We start from the raw sequence: 19,144 nt of genomic DNA, 5'->3' as shown, positions 1-19,144 counted from the left end.
GAAGAAATTCCGGAGGATTGGAAATGTGCATTGATTCACCCACTTCACAAGAAAGGAGACAAATCAGATATTAATAACTACAGAGGAATTTCTCTCCTCTCACTCGTATGTAAAATCTTCTCTAAAGCTCTACTTAATAGATTAGAGAAACAAACAGACCACCTGATCGGAGATTATCAGGCTGGATTCCAAAAAGGGAGATCCTGCGCAGAACAAATCCTAAACCTAAAAACCATACTACAGATTCGCAAAACCAAACAAACAGTAATCACCTTTGTTGACTTCAAAAAAGCGTATGATTCCATAGATCGGCAGACCCTGTTCAACGTACTAGAGGAATTTCAAGTCGACAGGAAAATGAGGGAATTGATTAAACAAACTCTGACCAACACAACATCAAAAGTTAAGTTCTTGGGAGAAATTTCTGAACCGTTCGAAATCAGAACTGGCGTCCGACAGGGAGATGGTCTATCCCCACTACTATTCAATTTAGTTTTGGAAAAAGTGATTCGTGAATGGAGAAAAGAAACTAAAGGTATAAACATTGGCAGACTTCTTAAAGACAAAATTCACCTTGACTGCTTAGCTTTCGCAGATGACCTTGCGATCCTTTCGAACAACAGACAAGAAGCAATCCAATCCATAGAAAAATTGAATGAAATAGCCGCAAAAACCGGACTTCAAATTTCATTTGAAAAGACGCAGTTTATGGAAGGAACTAAATCAAGATTCGACAATCAACCATTAATCACCAATTGTGGAATAATTTCCCAAGTAGACAAATTCAAGTATCTAGGTGAAATTATTCAGCCAGCAGGGTTAAATCAGGAAGCTAACAAAGAAAGAACTGCTAAACTGCAAAGGGCTTACAAAATCACATGGAACAGATACAACAAAAGATGTATATCAAAAAATGCAAAATTACGACACTACAATACAGTCATCAAACCAGAGGCACTTTATGCATCTGAAACACTGATCATTGGCGGCAGGTCACAAATGAAAAGCATTGAGAAACAAGAGAGGAAAATTCTCAGAAAAATCCTAGGACCAAAGTTCGAAAATGGAATTTGGATGAAAAAGAAACCACACGAAATTTTTCAATTCACAGAAAAAATCACAGATACCATCAGAAAGAGACGACTAAAATTCTACGGACACCTACACAGAATGGATAACAACAGGCTGACAAAGAAAATTCTAAATCTAGCTCTAACCCTGAAAATCCGCAACAATTGGTTAGCAGAAATTCATGAAGATCTACAAGAAATGGGTATTGAGGACGAAACCATTCAAGATAGAATGAAATTTAGAAGCTTAGTAAACAAACATAAATTTGCAGAGAAACCAACAAGAAAAAATACAGGCTGGACAGAAACACGCAGAAAGGAACACAGTGAAAAAATGAAGAGATATTGGGAAGAAAAGAAGAAGAAACATTGTGCAAAATAAGTTCAAACGCGCTCCACAGCTGGGCACAACGAATCAAAAAAAAAAAAAAAAAAAATTAATAATAATAATAATAATAATAATAATAATAATAATAATGTTATTTGCTTTACGTCCCACTAACTACTTTTACGGTCTTCGGAGATGCCGAGGTGCCAGAATTTAGTCCCGCAGGAGTTCTTTTACGTGCCAGTAAATCTACCGGCACGAGGCTGTCGTATTTGAGCACCTTCAAATACCACCGGACTGAGCCAGGATCGAACCTGCCAAGTTGGGGTTAGAAGGCCAGCGCCTTAACCATCTGAGCCACTCAGCCCGGCAGTCGAGTAACTCGTCTCCTTTCTCCTGACTCTTCCCAGCCCAAACTTGGCAACATTTTCGTAATGTTACTCTTTCATTGGAAATCACTCAAAACAAATCGAGTTGCTTTCCTTTGGATTTTTCTAGTTCTTAAATAAGTAATCCCGGTGAGGGTCCCATACACTGGAACCATACTCTAGTTGGGATCTTACCAGAGACTTATATGCCCTCTCCTTAACATCCTCACTACAACTGTTAAACACCATCATAACCATGTGCAGATATCTGCATCCTTTATTTACAATCTCATTTATGTGATTACCTCAATGAAGATCTTTCGTTATATTAACACCTAGGTACTGTACTTATAATGATCCCCATAAGGAACTATCACCCCATCAACGCAGTAAATCTGAGAGAACTTCTCCTATTTGTGAAACACACAACCTATTTGTTTACATAGTCCTTCGATGGTCAAATTCAAAAGAAGAAGTACAGGGCAATTAAAAAATAAACTGACAGGTTCATAATTATTATTAATTTTATTGGCCACATTGGACAATGGAGACATACTATTCAGGATATCCGTATTGAGCTACAGTTTTCAATCAAGGAGTATGCCCTACTTTTTTAGTTCACTGTTCAACAAGGAAAGTACATTGCTTAAGGTTTTAAAAATATTAATCGCCTGCTAGTAGAATAGCACAATATAAAGACATAGTGTGTTTTTTCATAAGAATAAGACATCCATCATGGAACATTATGTGTTTTTACAAACTTTTTATCAATTCATCACACGTGTTTTAATTCAATGTGTATCTAGTCAATTTATATGTTATCAAGCGGAAGATGTTTCATAATAAGGAACAAAACATGTCCTTATGATTGTGTCATCTATGACAACATAATGAATTATTGAAAGGTGGAAAGTTCTTGACTTTAAGTAGATAGCGTTAATGCAATATCTAATAATGTAGTTTATCAGGTGTTATTTTCCAATGTTGAGAAATCAGTGAAATCTATTATTTTCAATGTGTGAATGTACCGTACATTTTCAAATTAGAACAGAACTATAATCACTGGTAATGAAATAAAATAAAAAGGTCACATTTAAAAAAAATTATCTTTTGGATTTTGGTACTACTTTAAGGTTCACTTTGTAAAATTTGGGCACAACTCAAGCATATAATTTTTGCATATGAATCTCTTTCATTCACTGCAAATAATAGAGATTTTAGACTCTTTGGACAGTCATTACATGTTCCAAACCTGAGACTGACTGGCATTGGCTGACCGGGTATTATAAATACCACTTTTTATGCAATAGAAATGCGGATTCCTCTGTGTGTTGATGGGATTTCTATTCCTTGTCACACCCACGATATTGTTAATTCTTCTGCCAAAGTGAAAATAAGTTCACCTGAAGCACGAAGGGAAAACATATATTCTTCAACAACGTTTATTTCCATTGTCTAGAGCATAGATGAAATCATCAATGATATCAGGCTCAGACCTGTATGATTCTGGTAAAATCTGTTCACCGCTTTCAAGGCAATAGATTTCAAACATTCTTAACACAGTGTAGAAAGGTACATGTTAAAAAAAGTATGAAAAACCAAACTGGCTACAAAGAAATAAAGTTTATTAACCATACACCGCGGAACTGTGTGCTCAAAACATATATTTTGATATACAAGTAGTCGTCACTCGTTAGAATTAGTGCACAAGTTGTGAGAGTACAAAGTCACGGAGGTAGCGGAGACTATAGGGGTTGTGAACACAAAAATACTGTGAATTAAAAATTCCCTGGGGCATTCAGTGCCCTGGAGCCTCCGTGGCTCAGACGGCAGTGCGTTGGCCTCTCACCGCTGGATACCGTGGTTCAAATCCCGGCCACTCCATGTGAGATTTGTGCTGGACAAAGCGGAGGCGGGACAGATTTTTCTCCGGGTACTCCGGTTTTCCCTGTTATCTTTCATCCCAGCAACACTCTCCATTCTCATTTCATAGCATCTATCAGTCATTAATAAATCACTTTGGGAGTGGCGACCCCATCGTACTATTAGCCTATATATGATTCATTCATTACATCCCTGACCCAGTCAACGACTGGAAAACAGGTTGTAGGTTTTCATTTTCACTCAGTGCCCTGGTGTACGTTTCCAGAGTTAAGTGGACTCCTTTCAAAGTTTCACTTAATACAAGAATTCATTGCCAATACAGGCTCTAAATGTGAAATTTACTTCATGCAATTCCAGTATTTGTCAAGTACTTTGAAAACTTTCCTAGCATCAAACAGGATCACTATAACTATCACTATATCTCATTCATGATTAGTTATGGAACAGTCAATCTTACCTTGCATTTAACTGCATGTGCAGGTAAAAAAACAGTTCTCCACGACGGTCTTTCTTCACGATGTTAACAGGTCCAGAAAAAGGATATATCAAGTGCCAGTGCCAATGATGCAGGTTGATTCCTATGTCTTCTCGCCAGTATGCCAGCCGATGTTCTGGATCTGCATCGGTGGCAGTGAAATCTTGAGGAATTTCAACAGGGACCTAGAATACAGAGAGCATAGCTGAGTAAACTTGATGAAACTAAAATAACACATTTATTCTAATAATTTCTCCACCTTTTAAGCATTTTTTAATCTCAAAAATGTGAGGAGGGGATTATGCAAAAAAACGTAGAATCTAAATCACCAATGGAATGCTACCACTTTTTCGGTCACTGACATAGAGATGTTCTCCTTCAAAGAGAAAAGTTGTCCCTCTTCATGAATCTAGAAATACATCCTCTGGTTGCTTTTAACAGTGAGAATTGAGCACGTTGGCCATGCGAATAGCTGTGAGCTTGCGTTTAGGAGATTGTGGGTTCGAATTCCACTGTCAGCAGCCCTGAAGATGGTTTTCTGTGGTTTTCCATTTTCACATCAGGCAAATGCTGGGGTTGTACCTTAATTAAGGCCACAGCCACTACCCTCCCATTCATAGCCCTTCTACACCCCTGTGTTGCTGAAAACCTGTGATGTGTTAGTCCGACATTAAATCACTAGCAAAAAATAGGTAACCTGTTGATCAAAGATCTATGGTGAAATCTGTTTCATCTCTGTTACACTGAGCTCGATAGCTGAGGACACCTAACAGGAATTTCACCCTGCTTCCTCGTTCTCTTGGTAGGTTGGGAAAACTGGTTCGAAGGCGGCTTGTTCACGCTAGCACAGGAGTGTAAAATCTCACCCTCCTGGTGATCGAAATAATGTTTCAACTCACTGATGAAATAAATCATTCTCCCTTAATAAATTATTTCCACTTTTGAAGGGGACAGCAGGAAGAACAGGATTTTTGGTCAGACGGCTACCGAATTATCAACACAAAAGGAAACAGGGGAAATGCAGGAGTTGGTTTAATAATGAATAAGAAAATAGGGCAGCGGGTAAGCTACTACGACCAGAATAGTGAAAGAATTATTGTCGTCAAGATAGACACCAAACCAATGCCCACCACAATAATGCAGGTCTATATGCCTACTAGCTCAGCGGATGATGAGGAAGTCGAAGGAATATATGAAGAGATAGAAGATTTAATACAATATGTAAAAGGTGATGAGAATCTAATTGTAGTTGGGAGACTGGAATGCAGTGGTAGGCCAAGAAAGAGAAGGTAATACAGTAGGAGAATTCGGATTGGGACAAAGGAACAAAAGAGGAAGTCGGCTGATTGAATTCTGCACTGATCATAATTTAGTCCTTGCCAATACTTGGTTCAAACACCACAAATGACGGCTGTATACGTGGATGAGACCTGGAGACACTGGAAGGTATCAAATAGACTTCATTATGATTAGGCAGAGATTCAGAAACCAGGTGTTGGATTGCAAAACTTTCCCAGGAGCAGATGTGGACTTTGACCACAACTTGTTGGTTGTGAAATGCCATCTGAAGCTGAAGAAATTCAAGAAAGGAAAGAATGCAAAAAGATGGGATCTAGACAAGTTGAAAGAAAAGAGTGTGAGGGATTGTTTCAAGGAACATGTTGCACAAGGACTAAATGGAAAGGTTGAAGGAAACACAATAGAGGAAGAGTAGATAGTCATGAAAAATGAAGTCAGTAGGGCTGCTGAAGAAATGTTAGGAAGGAAGAAAAGATCAACTAAGAATCAGTGGATAACTCAGGAGATACTAGACCTGATCGATGAACGATGAAAATACAAAAATGGTAGAAATGAAGAGGGCAGAAAAGAATATAGGCGATTAAAGAATGAAGTGGACCGAAAGTGCAAGGTAGCTAAAGAAGAATGGTTGAAGGAAAAGTGCAAGGATGTTGAAGGTTGTATGGTTCTAGGGAAGGTAGATGCTGCATATAAGAAAATCAAGGAAACCTTTGGAGAAAGGAAATCTAGGTGTATGAATATTAAGAGCTCAGATGGAATTCCAATTCTAGGGAAAGAAGACAAAGCAGAAAGATGGCAGGAACATATCCAACAGCTGTATCAAGATAAAGAAGTAGATAATTTGGTTCTGGAACAAGAAGAGGCTGTTGATGCCGATGAAATTGGAGACCCAATTACCCAATTTTGAGGTCAGAGTTTGACAGAGCTGTGAGCGACCTAAATAGGAACAAGGCACCTGGAACTGATGACATTCCTTCTGAATTATTGACTGCCTTAGGAGAAACTAGCATTGCAAGGTTATTCCATTTAGTGTGTAAGATGTATGAGACGGGAGAAGTCCCATCCGATTTTCGTCAGAATGTTGTTATACCTATTCCCAAGAAAGCCGGTGCTGACAAGTGTGAAAACTACTGCACCATTAGTTTAGTATCTCATGCCTGCAAAATTTTAACACATATTATTTTCAGAAGAATGGAAAAACAAGTTGAAGCTGAGTTGGGAGGAGATCAATTTGACTTCAGAAGAAATGTAGGAACACATGATGGAATCCTGACTTTACGTCTGATCTTAGAGGATAGGATCAAGAAGGACAAGCCCACGTAAATGGCATTCGTAAATCTAGAAAGGGTATTCGATAATGTTGATTGGACCAAGGTATTTAAGATTCTGAAGGTGATTGGGATCAGATACCGAGAACGGAGAATTACCTACAATTTGTATAAAAATCAGTCTGCAGTAATAAGAATCGAGGGCTTTGAAAAAGAAGCAGCAATCCAGAAAGGAGTGAGGCAAGGCTGCAGTTCGTCCCCCCTCCTTTTCAATGTTTACATAGAACCGGCAGTAAAGGAAATCAAAAAGGAATTCGGAAAGGGAATCACAATCCAAGGAGAAGAAATCAAAACCTTGAGATTTGCCAATGATATTGTTATTTTATCTGAGACTGCAGAAGATCTTGAGAAGCTGCTGAATGGTAGGGCAAAGTCTTGGGTAAGGAGTACAAGATGAAAATAAATAAGTCCAAAATAAAAGTAATGGAGTGCAGTCGAACGAAGGCAGGTGTTGCAGGAATTATTAAATTAGGAAGTGAAGTCTTAAATGAAGTAAATAAATATTGTTACTTGGGTAGTAAAATAACTAACGATGGCAGAGGTAAGGAGGACGTAAAATGCAGATTAGCACAAGCAAGGAAGAGCTAGCTTCAGGAAAGAAATTTTCTCACTTTAAACATTGATATAGGAATTAGAAAGATATTTTTGGAGACTTTTGTGTGGAGCGTGGCATTGTAAGGAAGTAAAACATGGATGATAACTAGCTCCGAAAGAAAGAGAAAAGAAGCTTCTGAAATGTGGTGTTACAGAAGAATGCTGAAGGTGAGATGGATAGATCGGATCATGAATGAAGAGATAGTGAATAAAATAGGTGAGAGGAGATTGATTTGGCTAAATTTGAAGTGAGTGAGTGAGTCATCTTTATTTGTGGCAAAGTTGGTGTAATATCAATGCGTGCATAAACCAACACTATTCGTAGCTTTCTGAGTGGTCCTGTTACTGTAATATTGCTGTTTATGCTTCTCAGTCAGGATGTGGTGGCCGTGATTATTGTTTTGAAAAGAAGTTCAACTAGACAACCATCCTCTATTAACACTATTCAGAGAGAAAAAATGGAAGGGATCCGACATGTCAAAAAAATGAAACTATCTGCCAAAGAGAGACATGGGCCACAAAGGGAGTGAAAATTAAAGCCTCCCTAGACCTCCACCTGTAACACGGTCAGGGTCGGAAAAGAACAAGTGGTTTTTTTTTTTTGCTAGTTGCTTTATGTCGCACCGACACAGATAGGTCTTACGGCGACGATGGGACAGGGAAGGACTAGGAGTGGGAAGGAAGCAGCCGTGGCCTTAATTAAGGTACAGCCCCAGCATTTGCCTGATGTGAAAATGGGAAACCACGGAAAACCATTTTCAGGGCTGCCGACAGTGGGGTTCGAACCTACTATCTCCCGAATACTGGATACTGGCCACAATTAAGCGACTGCAGCTATCGAGCTCAGTGATGAACAAGTGTTAATTGTGGGAGGTCAGATAGGATAGATGAAAGTGAGGAGCCTGACACAAGTATGTGGAAACAATGCCAGGACTCAGCTAAGAGCCCCATAGTGCCAACCCACACTCTCAAGTTAAGAGCCCCCGGGGTTCCCCTTAGTTACCTTTTATGACAGGCAGGGAATACCGTGGATGTTATTCTACCGCCCCCACTAATAGGTGGTCGCTTCTCACATACCACCTACAAACTGAAGAATGGCCTTTGAAACAACAGATGATTTAACAACCACAAATTTCACCAAAAAATAATTGTTAAAGGAAACAGAAAATCGGTGATGGAAACAAATTGCAAAATCATAGTGGTAAAGTAATGTGAATATTTACTGACCTTAAATTTCCATTTCAAAACTAAGGGTGGGACAATTACATGAGGGGTTAAGTTGGGCAGGTAAGTAGGGCATTAAATAAGAAAATATGAAATGGGCTTGGCCTTTATTACTGAATCTACTCATATAATATTCCATCGATTTTTTTTTTTTTTAATTTGGTAGGAGAAATAATTGAGAAGAAGGGAGTTACAGAAGAAATTTTGCACGTTTGTAGAGCTTAGTCAAATTGGGTTTCTAGCTCCCAGTTCTTCTCCCAAAACTACGCCCTGCATTCTCAAGTGTTTGTTCCCTCTGGACGTTATTAGCAAAGTGAAGATGTTGCTACAAATGGCTAGGAAAGTTTTGCAATGTGAGTGAACACTTTAGACTTTTTCAAAATAATTTCCACCACACTCAATACACTTCGCCATACGTCGAAACCAGTCACTGAATCAACTCTGCCACTTTTCTTCAGTTACATTTTCACACTGTTGATCCTATGCTGCCAGAAGCTCCTCATCCGATGCAAAATGTCGCCCTTTCAGCTTCATCTTCACTTCTGGGAAGAGTGCGAAGTCACATGGGGCAAGATCAGGACTGTATGGAGGGTGATCAAGCACAGTCAACCCTGATCTGGCAAGAAAATCCACTGTTACATTAGCATGATGTGCTGGAGCACTGTCATGATGCAAGAGCCAAGTGTTGAGCCGTGACTTTGGATGGAGCTGCTTGAGAGCCTGGATGACCTGAGGCAGACAAGTCTCACTGTACCACCTCGCAGTAACTGTCCTTTGTGTTTCTAGCACAACCCAAGTCAGGATGCCCCATTTAGTGAAGAATACTGCAATCATCCTTTTCTTCACTGACCTTGACTTTCGCACAGTCACAGGAGTACCCTCATCTTCAATCAGCCACACCTTGTTCTGGGATTTTGTTGGGACATCATAATAATAATAAAGCCAAGTTTTGTCACCTGTAACAATGCTATTGACGTTACACGAAGTCCCATTTTCAAACTGTTTTAGCATTTTTCAGCACCATTTCACTTGATGTGCCCTTTGTTCCTCTGAAAGTGAATGGGGCACCCAAAGAAAACAAATCTTTCTAACATGGAGATGGCCATGTAGAACTGAATGAGTAGCCTGTACAGGGATGTGGAGGGTCTCTTCTACCTGCCAATATGTCAACCGCCTCTCTTGCTGCAACATTTTCCTCACAGCTTCAATGTATTCCTCAGTCACTGATTCAGACGGTCGCCCAGAACGAGGATCGTCTTCAACCACAAAATTCCCCCTCTGGAACTCTTTGTACCAGCGGAAAATTGTTGTCCGATGTGGACAGTCTTCTCCCAGCACAGGAGTCATTTCCTCCAGGCAGTGGTCAACAGTTAATTCACGAGCAAAATTGTAGCGGATAATTGCGCGATATTCACCTTTAGACCACACTGACATCGTAACTTGCTTTCAATCCCACTGCTTGATAACAACTGGTGTGAAGGCCCTGTCTTGCTGTCTGCTAGACCGGATTTCACCCCTCACCATAACAGGGGTGTCCAGCCAACAGTTTTCGCGTATTGCAAAACTTTCCTGGTGCCCTTTGTATGTATGCAGGTGACATAAAAGAGAGATAGTATTTACAGTAGCAGCTGAGTGAGGCTGATGTATGACAGTAGTGTGAAGGCAACATGGAGTATTACAAGGCAGCACAACCAATAAATATCCTTGAATGATATGTCACAGCAGACTAATTTAAGGCTCCTCTATTGACTGGGCACATAAAATTACCGTACTTTGAACAAGAGTTTGTTTGCAATAAGAACCTGAATGTTGTTTTCCCTTGACAATAGATGTCGCATGATGTTTGCGATGAGCAGTCTTTTTTTGGGGAGCCACAACTTACATGTTACAAAAAACAAAACTGAAAATATCTTCTGAAACACCAGAGAAAAGGCATCTGATGACCCTTAGGTGAGACAACTGGTATAGTGGAGTGCTCTGTGCAATTGATCTTTGGAAACAGTGGCTCCTTGAATATTAGTCCACAGCCCACAATTCCAGAAAGTTTTCTTCAATATTCCTCACAATGTCAGCTTTGAAAGGCTAAGTTGTCTGAAGGGTAATTATCCCAATGACTAAAATATTTGGTGATACATATATCTTCATTACTGACCATTATGCGTTTCAGTGTTCAGTCTACAAACATCCGTGAATATACTAAATGCAACCACAATCCTCTATTTGTAACTAGCTCTGCGGCCTTGTTTTGGTCTCTATCTCTTACCTCTAAATCATTAGAAACTGAGTCTAACAATCCCCGTCTTGGTCTCCCTCTACTTCTCTTACTCTTCAACAAATGACTCCATCACCAAAGACAGCTCATGTGTACAGCTTCATCAGTCAAGTTCACCCCTAACTTAGACTTTATCTCCTCATTCCAAGTACTTTCCTGCCATTGTTCTCAACATGTTTGTGCCAGAGATCATTCTCGCTTTCATATCTGTTACTTCTAACTTACGAATAAGATATCCTGAGTCCATTCAAATTACACTCTTGTAAATCAAAGTTGGTCTGAAAACAGACCGATACAGAGATAGTTTCATCTGGGAGGTGACTTCTTTCTTACAGAATACTGTTGATCGCAACTGCAAGCTTACTGCTTTAGCTTTGCTGCATTTGATTCAATACTACCATACTATACAATACTACAATACCGGGCGAGTTGGCCGTGCGGTTAGGGGCGCGTGGCTGTGATCTTGTATCCGGGAGATAGTGGGTTCGCACTGTCGGCAGCCCTGAAGGTCATTTCCCGTGGTTTCCCATTTTCACACCAGGCAAATGCTGGGGCTGTACCTTAATTAAGGCCATGGCCGCTTCTTTCCAACTCCTAGGCCTTTCCTATCCCATTGTCGCCATAAGACCTATCTATGCTGGTGCAACGTAAAGCCACTAGCAAATAAAACCCTACAATACTACCATCTGGGAGGACACATATTCTAAATATTTAAAATGATCTACCTGTTCAGTTTTGTATTCCCAACCCGCCATTCAATTCTCCTTGAATTCTTACCTACTCACATCCCTTTTATCTTGGAAAGGTTCATTTTTATGTCATACTCATTGCAAATATTTTCATTTTCCAAGATATCAGACTGCATGCTTTCAGCATACTGTGCCATTAAGACAATGTTGTCAAAAATGAAACTTAATAAACCAATTATGTCCATAAAAGATAACATTGAATTAAAAGACTGCTTCCAACATTTCCACCCAACTCAATCCTTTCAGCAGATGATTCATGTAAACTATGAACAACAAAGGTGAAAGATTAAAGCCTTGTTTAACCCCTGTAATTGTGTTGAACCAAGAACTCATTCTACAAACAATTCTCACTGCAGACCGATTGTCAACATAAATACCTCTGTTTTCCTGTAATAATCTACCCCTAATCCCATGATCTCTCAGTGCAAATAACATCTTTTCTCTGGATACTCTGTCATATGCATTCTCTAGATCTACAAAACATAAACATAACTGTCTACTTCTCTCAATGCATATTTCAGTAACTTGACACCTACTGAAAATTTGTGGTCTGGAACCATTCTGGTTATTGTCCAACTTAATCTTCACCATTCACTGCAACCTCCCTTCAAAATGCCTGCTAACACCTAGTCTGGTATTCTGATCAATGAAATACCTTGATAATTGCTGCAGTCCCTTCTGTTCCCTCACTGATAGATAGGTCCAATTACTGCTTTTGTCCAATCAGGATGTATCTTACTAACCTTCCATGCTAATCCTTTCACTCTGTGAAGATATTTCATCCCTGCCTTCCTACTATAATTCACCAATTCAGTCTAATTTCGTCTATTCCTGTTGCTTTAAGACAATGGAGTTTATTTAAAATCCTTTCCATTGCCTCAATATTAATTTCACTGTCATTGTCGTTCCCTTCTCCATGAACACCACTGTTTATAACTTCAACCCAGAAGTTACATTTGATATTGATAAGATTATCAAAATATTCCCTCCATCTGTCCAGCAATTTCCTGGGATCTACTACAAGTTCACCTGATTTACCCAAAATACATTATTCACTTCCCTTTTCCCTCCCTTTCTAAGATTCTTCATTGCAGTCCTGCAAAGTTTTCCTGCTGCTTGACCAAGACTTGCCAGGTTATTACCTAAGTCTTCCCATGATTTCTTCTTGGACTCTACGGTGGTTTGTTTTGCTCTGTTTCTTTCACATATCTCTATCTACATCAGTTCTTGTTTGCACTCATTTTTGATACACCTTCTTTTTTCTTTGAAATTGACTGTTATCTCGTAGTCAATAACTTGATTTTTAAATTAACATATTTGTGACGTGTATCTTACCCTCTTTGCAGGCTGCACAAGGCTGGCTTCTTCACGGAGCTGGGAGAAAACCTCGCCGGCAAAATACTTCTCTGGAAAAAGACTAGGATATGAGGGCAGCTTCACACCACGAGTGTCAGCTCGATGTAAGATGGACACTGATAGAGCGTAAACGTACAGGAAAGGGTTGATTCGTGATCGGCAGTAGACAGCCTTGGACAAAAAGTCTTCGTAAGATTTGGCTCCTGCAAAAAAGTTTTAACACTTTAGAAAATTCTGAACGTGGGACCAGCTGAAAGCATAGTTTACACAGTGCAATACACACACAGTAACCAAAAACCTTTGACCAGAAATTGGAGAGGATTAGATGAAATGGCTTCTCTTAGATGAAATATCCTGTGATAATAATAATAATAATAATAATAATAATAATAATAATAATAATAATAATAATAATAATAATAATAATAATAATAATAATAATAATAATAATAATAATAATAATAATAATTTATTCATATCAGAAGCATTACATCAGTTATAAATTATTAGTTAAGAATGAGAACAATGGTTAGATAACTACGAGGGCCATCCAGAAAGTAGTACCCATTAGCGCCGCATGAAGCGCTGACGACTCGGGTAGCCACTGGGCAAGGTCAGACAGCGTCAGTGGCTTGTCTGCCTGCTCTGTGCGAGGTTGCGTGGCACTAGCATTGCCTGTGTTGTGTCTGTGATCGTTTAAAATGTTTAAACAAATTGAGAACCCCACCAGTTGTGAAGTGAGGGCCGTGATTACATTTCTTAATGCACAAAACGTTCATCCTTGTAATATTCATCGCCAATTAATGGAGGTGTATGGAGACAATGTGATGGACGAGTCAACTGTTCGGCGCTGGTGTCGGAACTTCAACCTGGGGAGGGGGAATACACATGACGAGGAGCGTTCAGGGAGACCATCTGTCATTACAGACCAACTGCTGAGTGCAGTAGACGAATGCGTGAGGAACGATCGGCAACGTCACAATTGATGAACTCTGTGAACATTTTCCTAATGTGTCTCAAACAGTTGTTCATGAAATTGTCAAAGACCATCTGCATTATTAAAAAATCTGTGCAATGTGGGTCCCTCGCATGCTTACAGAGGCGCACAAAATCAAGCATATGGCTGCAGCACTGACGTTTCTGGGACGTTATTCCGATGAAGGAGACTCTTTCCTGACTCGCATCATTACTGGGGACGAAACATGGGTTTGTTATGCATCACCTGAGAGTAAATGACAGTCAATGGAGTGGCATCATGTCATTCACCAACCAAACCAAAAAAATTCAAGACAGTTCTGTCCTCCAGGAAACTCATGGCAACCATTTTCTGGGATCACCGAGGTGTACTGCTTATTGATTTTATGGCCCGTGGAGACACAATTAATGCTAATGCGTATTGTGAAACATTAAAGAAATTACGGCGGGCAATACAAAATCGACGGAGAGGTCTATTGTCTACAGGCGTCATTCTCCTTCATGACAATGCCAGGCCTCATGCAGCTGCGATAACACAACAACTTTTGCAGCAATTCAAGTGGTAAACCTTTGACCATATCCTGTATAACCCAGACTTGGCCCCTTCGGATTTTCATCTCTTTAGGAAGCTTAAAGACTTTCTGGTGCGTAAAAGATTTGACAACGATGAAGAACTTAAACGAGCCGTGACTACGTATCTATGATGCTGGTGGAGGACTATGATGCTGGAATACAAAAACTCGTCCCACGTTATGACAAATGCCTAAATTTGCTTGGAGATTATGTGGAGAAGTAGTGTAAAGTATGCTCTTTCCAATAAAAAATGTGTATATTTGTTAATATTTACTCCTGTGTCTTTATTGCGCAAACAGGTACCACTTTCTGGATGGCCTTCGTAATAATAATAATAATAATAATAATAATAATAATAATAATAATAATAATAATAATAATAATAATAATAATAATAATAATAATAATAATAATAATAATAATAATAATAATAATACACTGGTAAATACGCATGCCCCAGTTACCAATGATCCTGACAAAAAGAAAGCCAGGAAGTTCTGGTCACAACTTGAATGGGCACTCACAAGATCCCAGATTTGGAATGTTTATCAGCTATTCCTTTGCATCAACTATTGACAAGTGAAAGTGATGACTGATGATGAACCTCACTTAAACAACCTATTATAACAACGTGGACTAAGGTCACGCCTCCAAATGATTGCATGCCAGTACATTTTCCCTAATATTTTCAAGAGTATAGCTTTCAGAGTGATGAAAAGTTTACTAGTGGATTACAGATACATTATCGACAATCTGTATATCTCAGATTGTTTGTGACATGTTGATCGAAAGTTCTTTTTTTTTTTTTCTATTTGTTTTACGTGGCACCGACACAGATAGGTCTTATAGTGACGATGGGACAGGAAAGGCCCAGGAATGGGAAGGAAGCGGCCGTGGCCTTAATTAAGGTACAGTCCCAGCATTTGCCAGGTGTGAAAATGGGAAACCACTGAAGGAAACAGTCGTGGCCTTAATTAATTGCCTGGTGTGAAAATGGGAAACCACGGAAAACCATCTTCAGGGCTGCCGACAGTGGGGTTCGAACCCACTATCTCCCGGATGCGACCTCACAGCTGCGCCCTCCTAACCGCACGGCCAACTTGCCCAATGATCGAAAGTTTTATTATTTTGAATTAAGAAATTGTACTTTTTGAGCAGACTGTACATTTTTCTTGTCAAAACATTTATGCAATTTTGTGTCACCATGATAATCTTCAGTGTATTAGCTTTACTTAGATATACCAGGTGAAGCGTAATTCGCGCACTCGGGCGTCGCAGCACGACTCCTCACATGCCAGCAATAAAAAAATGTCTCTTACAAAATTTCGTCTTGCGAGTATATCCGGCAGAAAAACGATGTTGAAGAGTAACAATCTGGCAACACTGTAACCTCATGTAGGGTAACTACCTCTGTCAGCAGAAGTTAGTCGTACTGTACAATTGGTGCAGTGGATAGAGTTTTGGGTTAGCATGCAGGAGGTCGAGTGGTCGATCCTGGGTTGAGGCGTGTGTTTTTTATTTCGTAAATGTAGTCCAGGTGGTATGGTATCTGGCATCTTAATCGTCAAGAGCGATTGCAGCGGGTCCTCTAGAAACCATTTGCACTTACGTACTACAATCCTAGAAATGGACGAACAATCGTTTTCATTGGTCAGCTTTGAAAGGCGTGGGCGTGAATTTATTCGCACCACTTCATCTACTAGATGTGTAACCTGTTTGTTTCAGTTGTGTATTTCTTATTAGTCTAGCCAGGTATTTGTTGTTTCAGCGTTATAAAATGTTGTAAATGTAGGATACATGTGACCTCAGAAACGGTGTCTTACTGTATTACAGTAGGTAATGTCAGATGGAAATTAGCAAATAAAAAATGCTCCTCAACCCAGGATCGAACCATCGACCTCCTGCATGCCACCCAAAAACTCTACCCACTGCACCAACTGTACGGCACGACGACAGCATGCTGACAGCGGTAGTTACCCTACATATGGTTACAGTGTTGCCAGTTTGCTACTATTCAACGTCCGTTTTCTACTGGATATACTCGCAAGACGAAATTTTGTAAGAGACATTTTTTTATTGCTGGCATGTGAGGAGTCACGCTGCGACGCCCGAGTGCGCGAATTACGCTTCACCCTGTATAAAACTTTGTAGATTTATTTCATATATTGCGGATATTTTGTTTTTTACTTAGACAAGTAAAGACTGCCATATATGGCTGCAACCACAAGATTTAACATCGCCAGTTCTAGGGTTAAAACGTTTAAATCACTCAAACTTGTGCACAACTTGAACAATTATCTCCGTAGCCTTTTTTGTGGACTGTTAAACGTGGATGCGGATCACGGCTCGTTGCTCCATTGTGCTTTGAGCCACAGTAATGTTGACTCACTTTGGCTGCACTTCCACTACTTAACACTGCCTGCTCACAACTGATTGGCTGAACGTTCATCTGTTGTTTACAGTTGTTAGTTCAAGCTGCCACCGTAGTTACTGCGCTGAAGTCATGTGAAATTTGTTTGATTTTCTCTTTTGTGTCCATCCTGTGTGCGTTAAGTTTACTATGATTTACATTGTTATATGGGATAGTTATTCAGATGTTGACATGAAATTACTTCCTGTTTTAAGCTTGTATATTACTGATCTGTCTGTTAGGTCATCAGCCCAGAGGCTGGTTGGATCCTCAAATAGCACCACTAAAGGTTATGTGGTTATAAGGAAACTGCAAAAACCAATGGCAGCACTAAAATGAGGCGTACTAGGCAAGACGAGGTGTGAGGTAGTTTGCCATTGCTTTCCTCACTGGGTCAGAAAGTGCTATTGCAGCACGACTGACCCTATGAGCAACACCTTTCATAACACTCAGATGCACTAGTCGTGTTCTGAATGTCATTACTCAGGACCACCCATCCCCCAGCAGCTTCCATATTGTCACAGCCATGGATGAGACAGGGACTTTGGTGAAAGCTACACTTTACTCTGGCCTGTGCCAAGGGATGGATACAAAAGTACTGTATCCATCAAGAAATGGTAGCAGGCAAAATATTACTGATATTGGGCAAGATAGTTCAGACTTACCAAGTAAGACTTCAAGGAGTTTCTGAGCCATGCGTCGGTGAAGCGGGATGAAGAGAGAGAAGTGGTCCCGACGTCCCAGTTTCATTGGAAGACTGAGATCAGGCAGGGTTGCCGCTCTAGGAACAGTTATCCTGGTAGCATTCAGATCGCTGTACAACTCTCCAAAGTAAGATTCCATTTCCTGGTATCGCTCAGGCTGCACAGAAAGGATGAAACTCATAAAAGACGACTGAAACAACATGAGGGTATGGTGTTCATTGGGAAACTATCATTTTGGTAATATTCAGAGCGCTTTACAGGTCTCCAGTGTAAGACTGCAGTTCCTGGTATCGCTCAGGCGGCACAGAAAACAGGAAACTCATAAGACACAACTGAAAAATATGAGGCCATGATGTTGAATGGAAAAGGCATCATGTTCCCTGTTGAAAGGACTGAAGGTTAATATTTAGTAGTGATAGTGATTTCACCCACTGATCTACTAATTTTTAGTGGTAAAAATATGTAAAACGAAAACCTATTTATTTTCATAAAATGTTCAATTAATCAATCAGTCAATCATTGTTGATCTGGATTAAGGATGTTGCCTTTTCTTAAATAATTTCAATGAACTTGCAAATGTATCAAACATTTCCCTTGATAAATTAAACCAATCCTCTTCATATGAATGAATATTTGCCCCAGTTGTCCTCTTGATTGCCAAATTTACGTTCATAACTTCCCTACTTTTAAAAACTCCATTCACCAAGCAACTTAGCTGTGTGATTAGGATCACTCAGCTGTGAGCTCACTTGCATTTGGGAGATGTTGGGTTCAAAACCCACTGCCAACAGCCCTTCCAAATACTAGTCCTTTCCCATGCTTGTGTTGCCAAAAACCTTCAATGTGTAAGGGTTAGTGCAGCGTTAAACCACTAGAAAAAAACACCCTTTTCATATACTAACGTCATTCCATGCCATCTCTCCACTGACAGCTCAGAACATATCACTTAGTCGAGCAGCTCGTATCCTTACTCCCAAGTCTTCCCAGCCCAAAGTTTGCAACATTTCCGTAACAATACTCTTTTATTGAAAATCATCCATAAGAAATTGGGCTGCTTTCCTCCGAATTCTTTCCAGTTCACATATCAACAGTGGTGGGAAGATTAGAAGAAAAAAGTAATTGGGATGAATTACAGTTACCTGAGAAATATTTTACTCAATTACAAATTACTTTTTCAACAAGTAATCAATTACAATTACTTTAGAAAACGCTAGCCTTAAGGAAATCACAAGTCCTAAGTCCTACCAAAAGTTTAAGGATACCTGCATATTTCATGAACATGATCCCTACCATTACATTTTTGCTATTAGGCAAATGAATTTTTACAAAGAACTAGTACATATTTAGAGGAACATTTGCTGAAACTTCATTAAAATTTTACTTTTTGTTTCAAAGTTATTAAATCTTTGTTTATAATAATTAGAAAGAAAATCGCTCTTTTTTTAATATTTGAGGAGATCTGAACAATATAAAATTGGGATTACATGAATATTTTTTTGTTATGGAGAAGCACAAATACCTGTAGAATATTTATA

General features: G+C 39.5%; 1 protein-coding gene across 1 annotated transcript in view; it reads right to left on the bottom strand.

Annotated features, from left to right (window-relative positions):
- Positions 1–19,144, bottom strand: part of LOC136886267 (phenoloxidase 2) — a 124,729-nt gene that overhangs the window by 89,562 nt on the left and 16,023 nt on the right. Inside the window, exons 3-5 of the mRNA XM_067159002.2 lie at positions 17,571–17,766; positions 12,927–13,150; positions 4,108–4,310 (exon numbers count right to left, since the gene is read on the bottom strand). Coding sequence (XP_067015103.2) covers positions 4,108–4,310; positions 12,927–13,150; positions 17,571–17,766 — 623 coding nt within the window. The remainder of the gene's footprint in view (positions 1–4,107; positions 4,311–12,926; positions 13,151–17,570; positions 17,767–19,144) is intronic.

Source organism: Anabrus simplex, chromosome X, assembly GCF_040414725.1.
Source record: "Anabrus simplex isolate iqAnaSimp1 chromosome X, ASM4041472v1, whole genome shotgun sequence".
In the NCBI taxonomy this organism is placed as follows: domain Eukaryota; kingdom Metazoa; phylum Arthropoda; class Insecta; order Orthoptera; family Tettigoniidae; genus Anabrus; species Anabrus simplex.
Note: the sequence above shows the minus strand (reverse complement) of the source record. Positions and strands in the feature narration are given on the sequence as shown.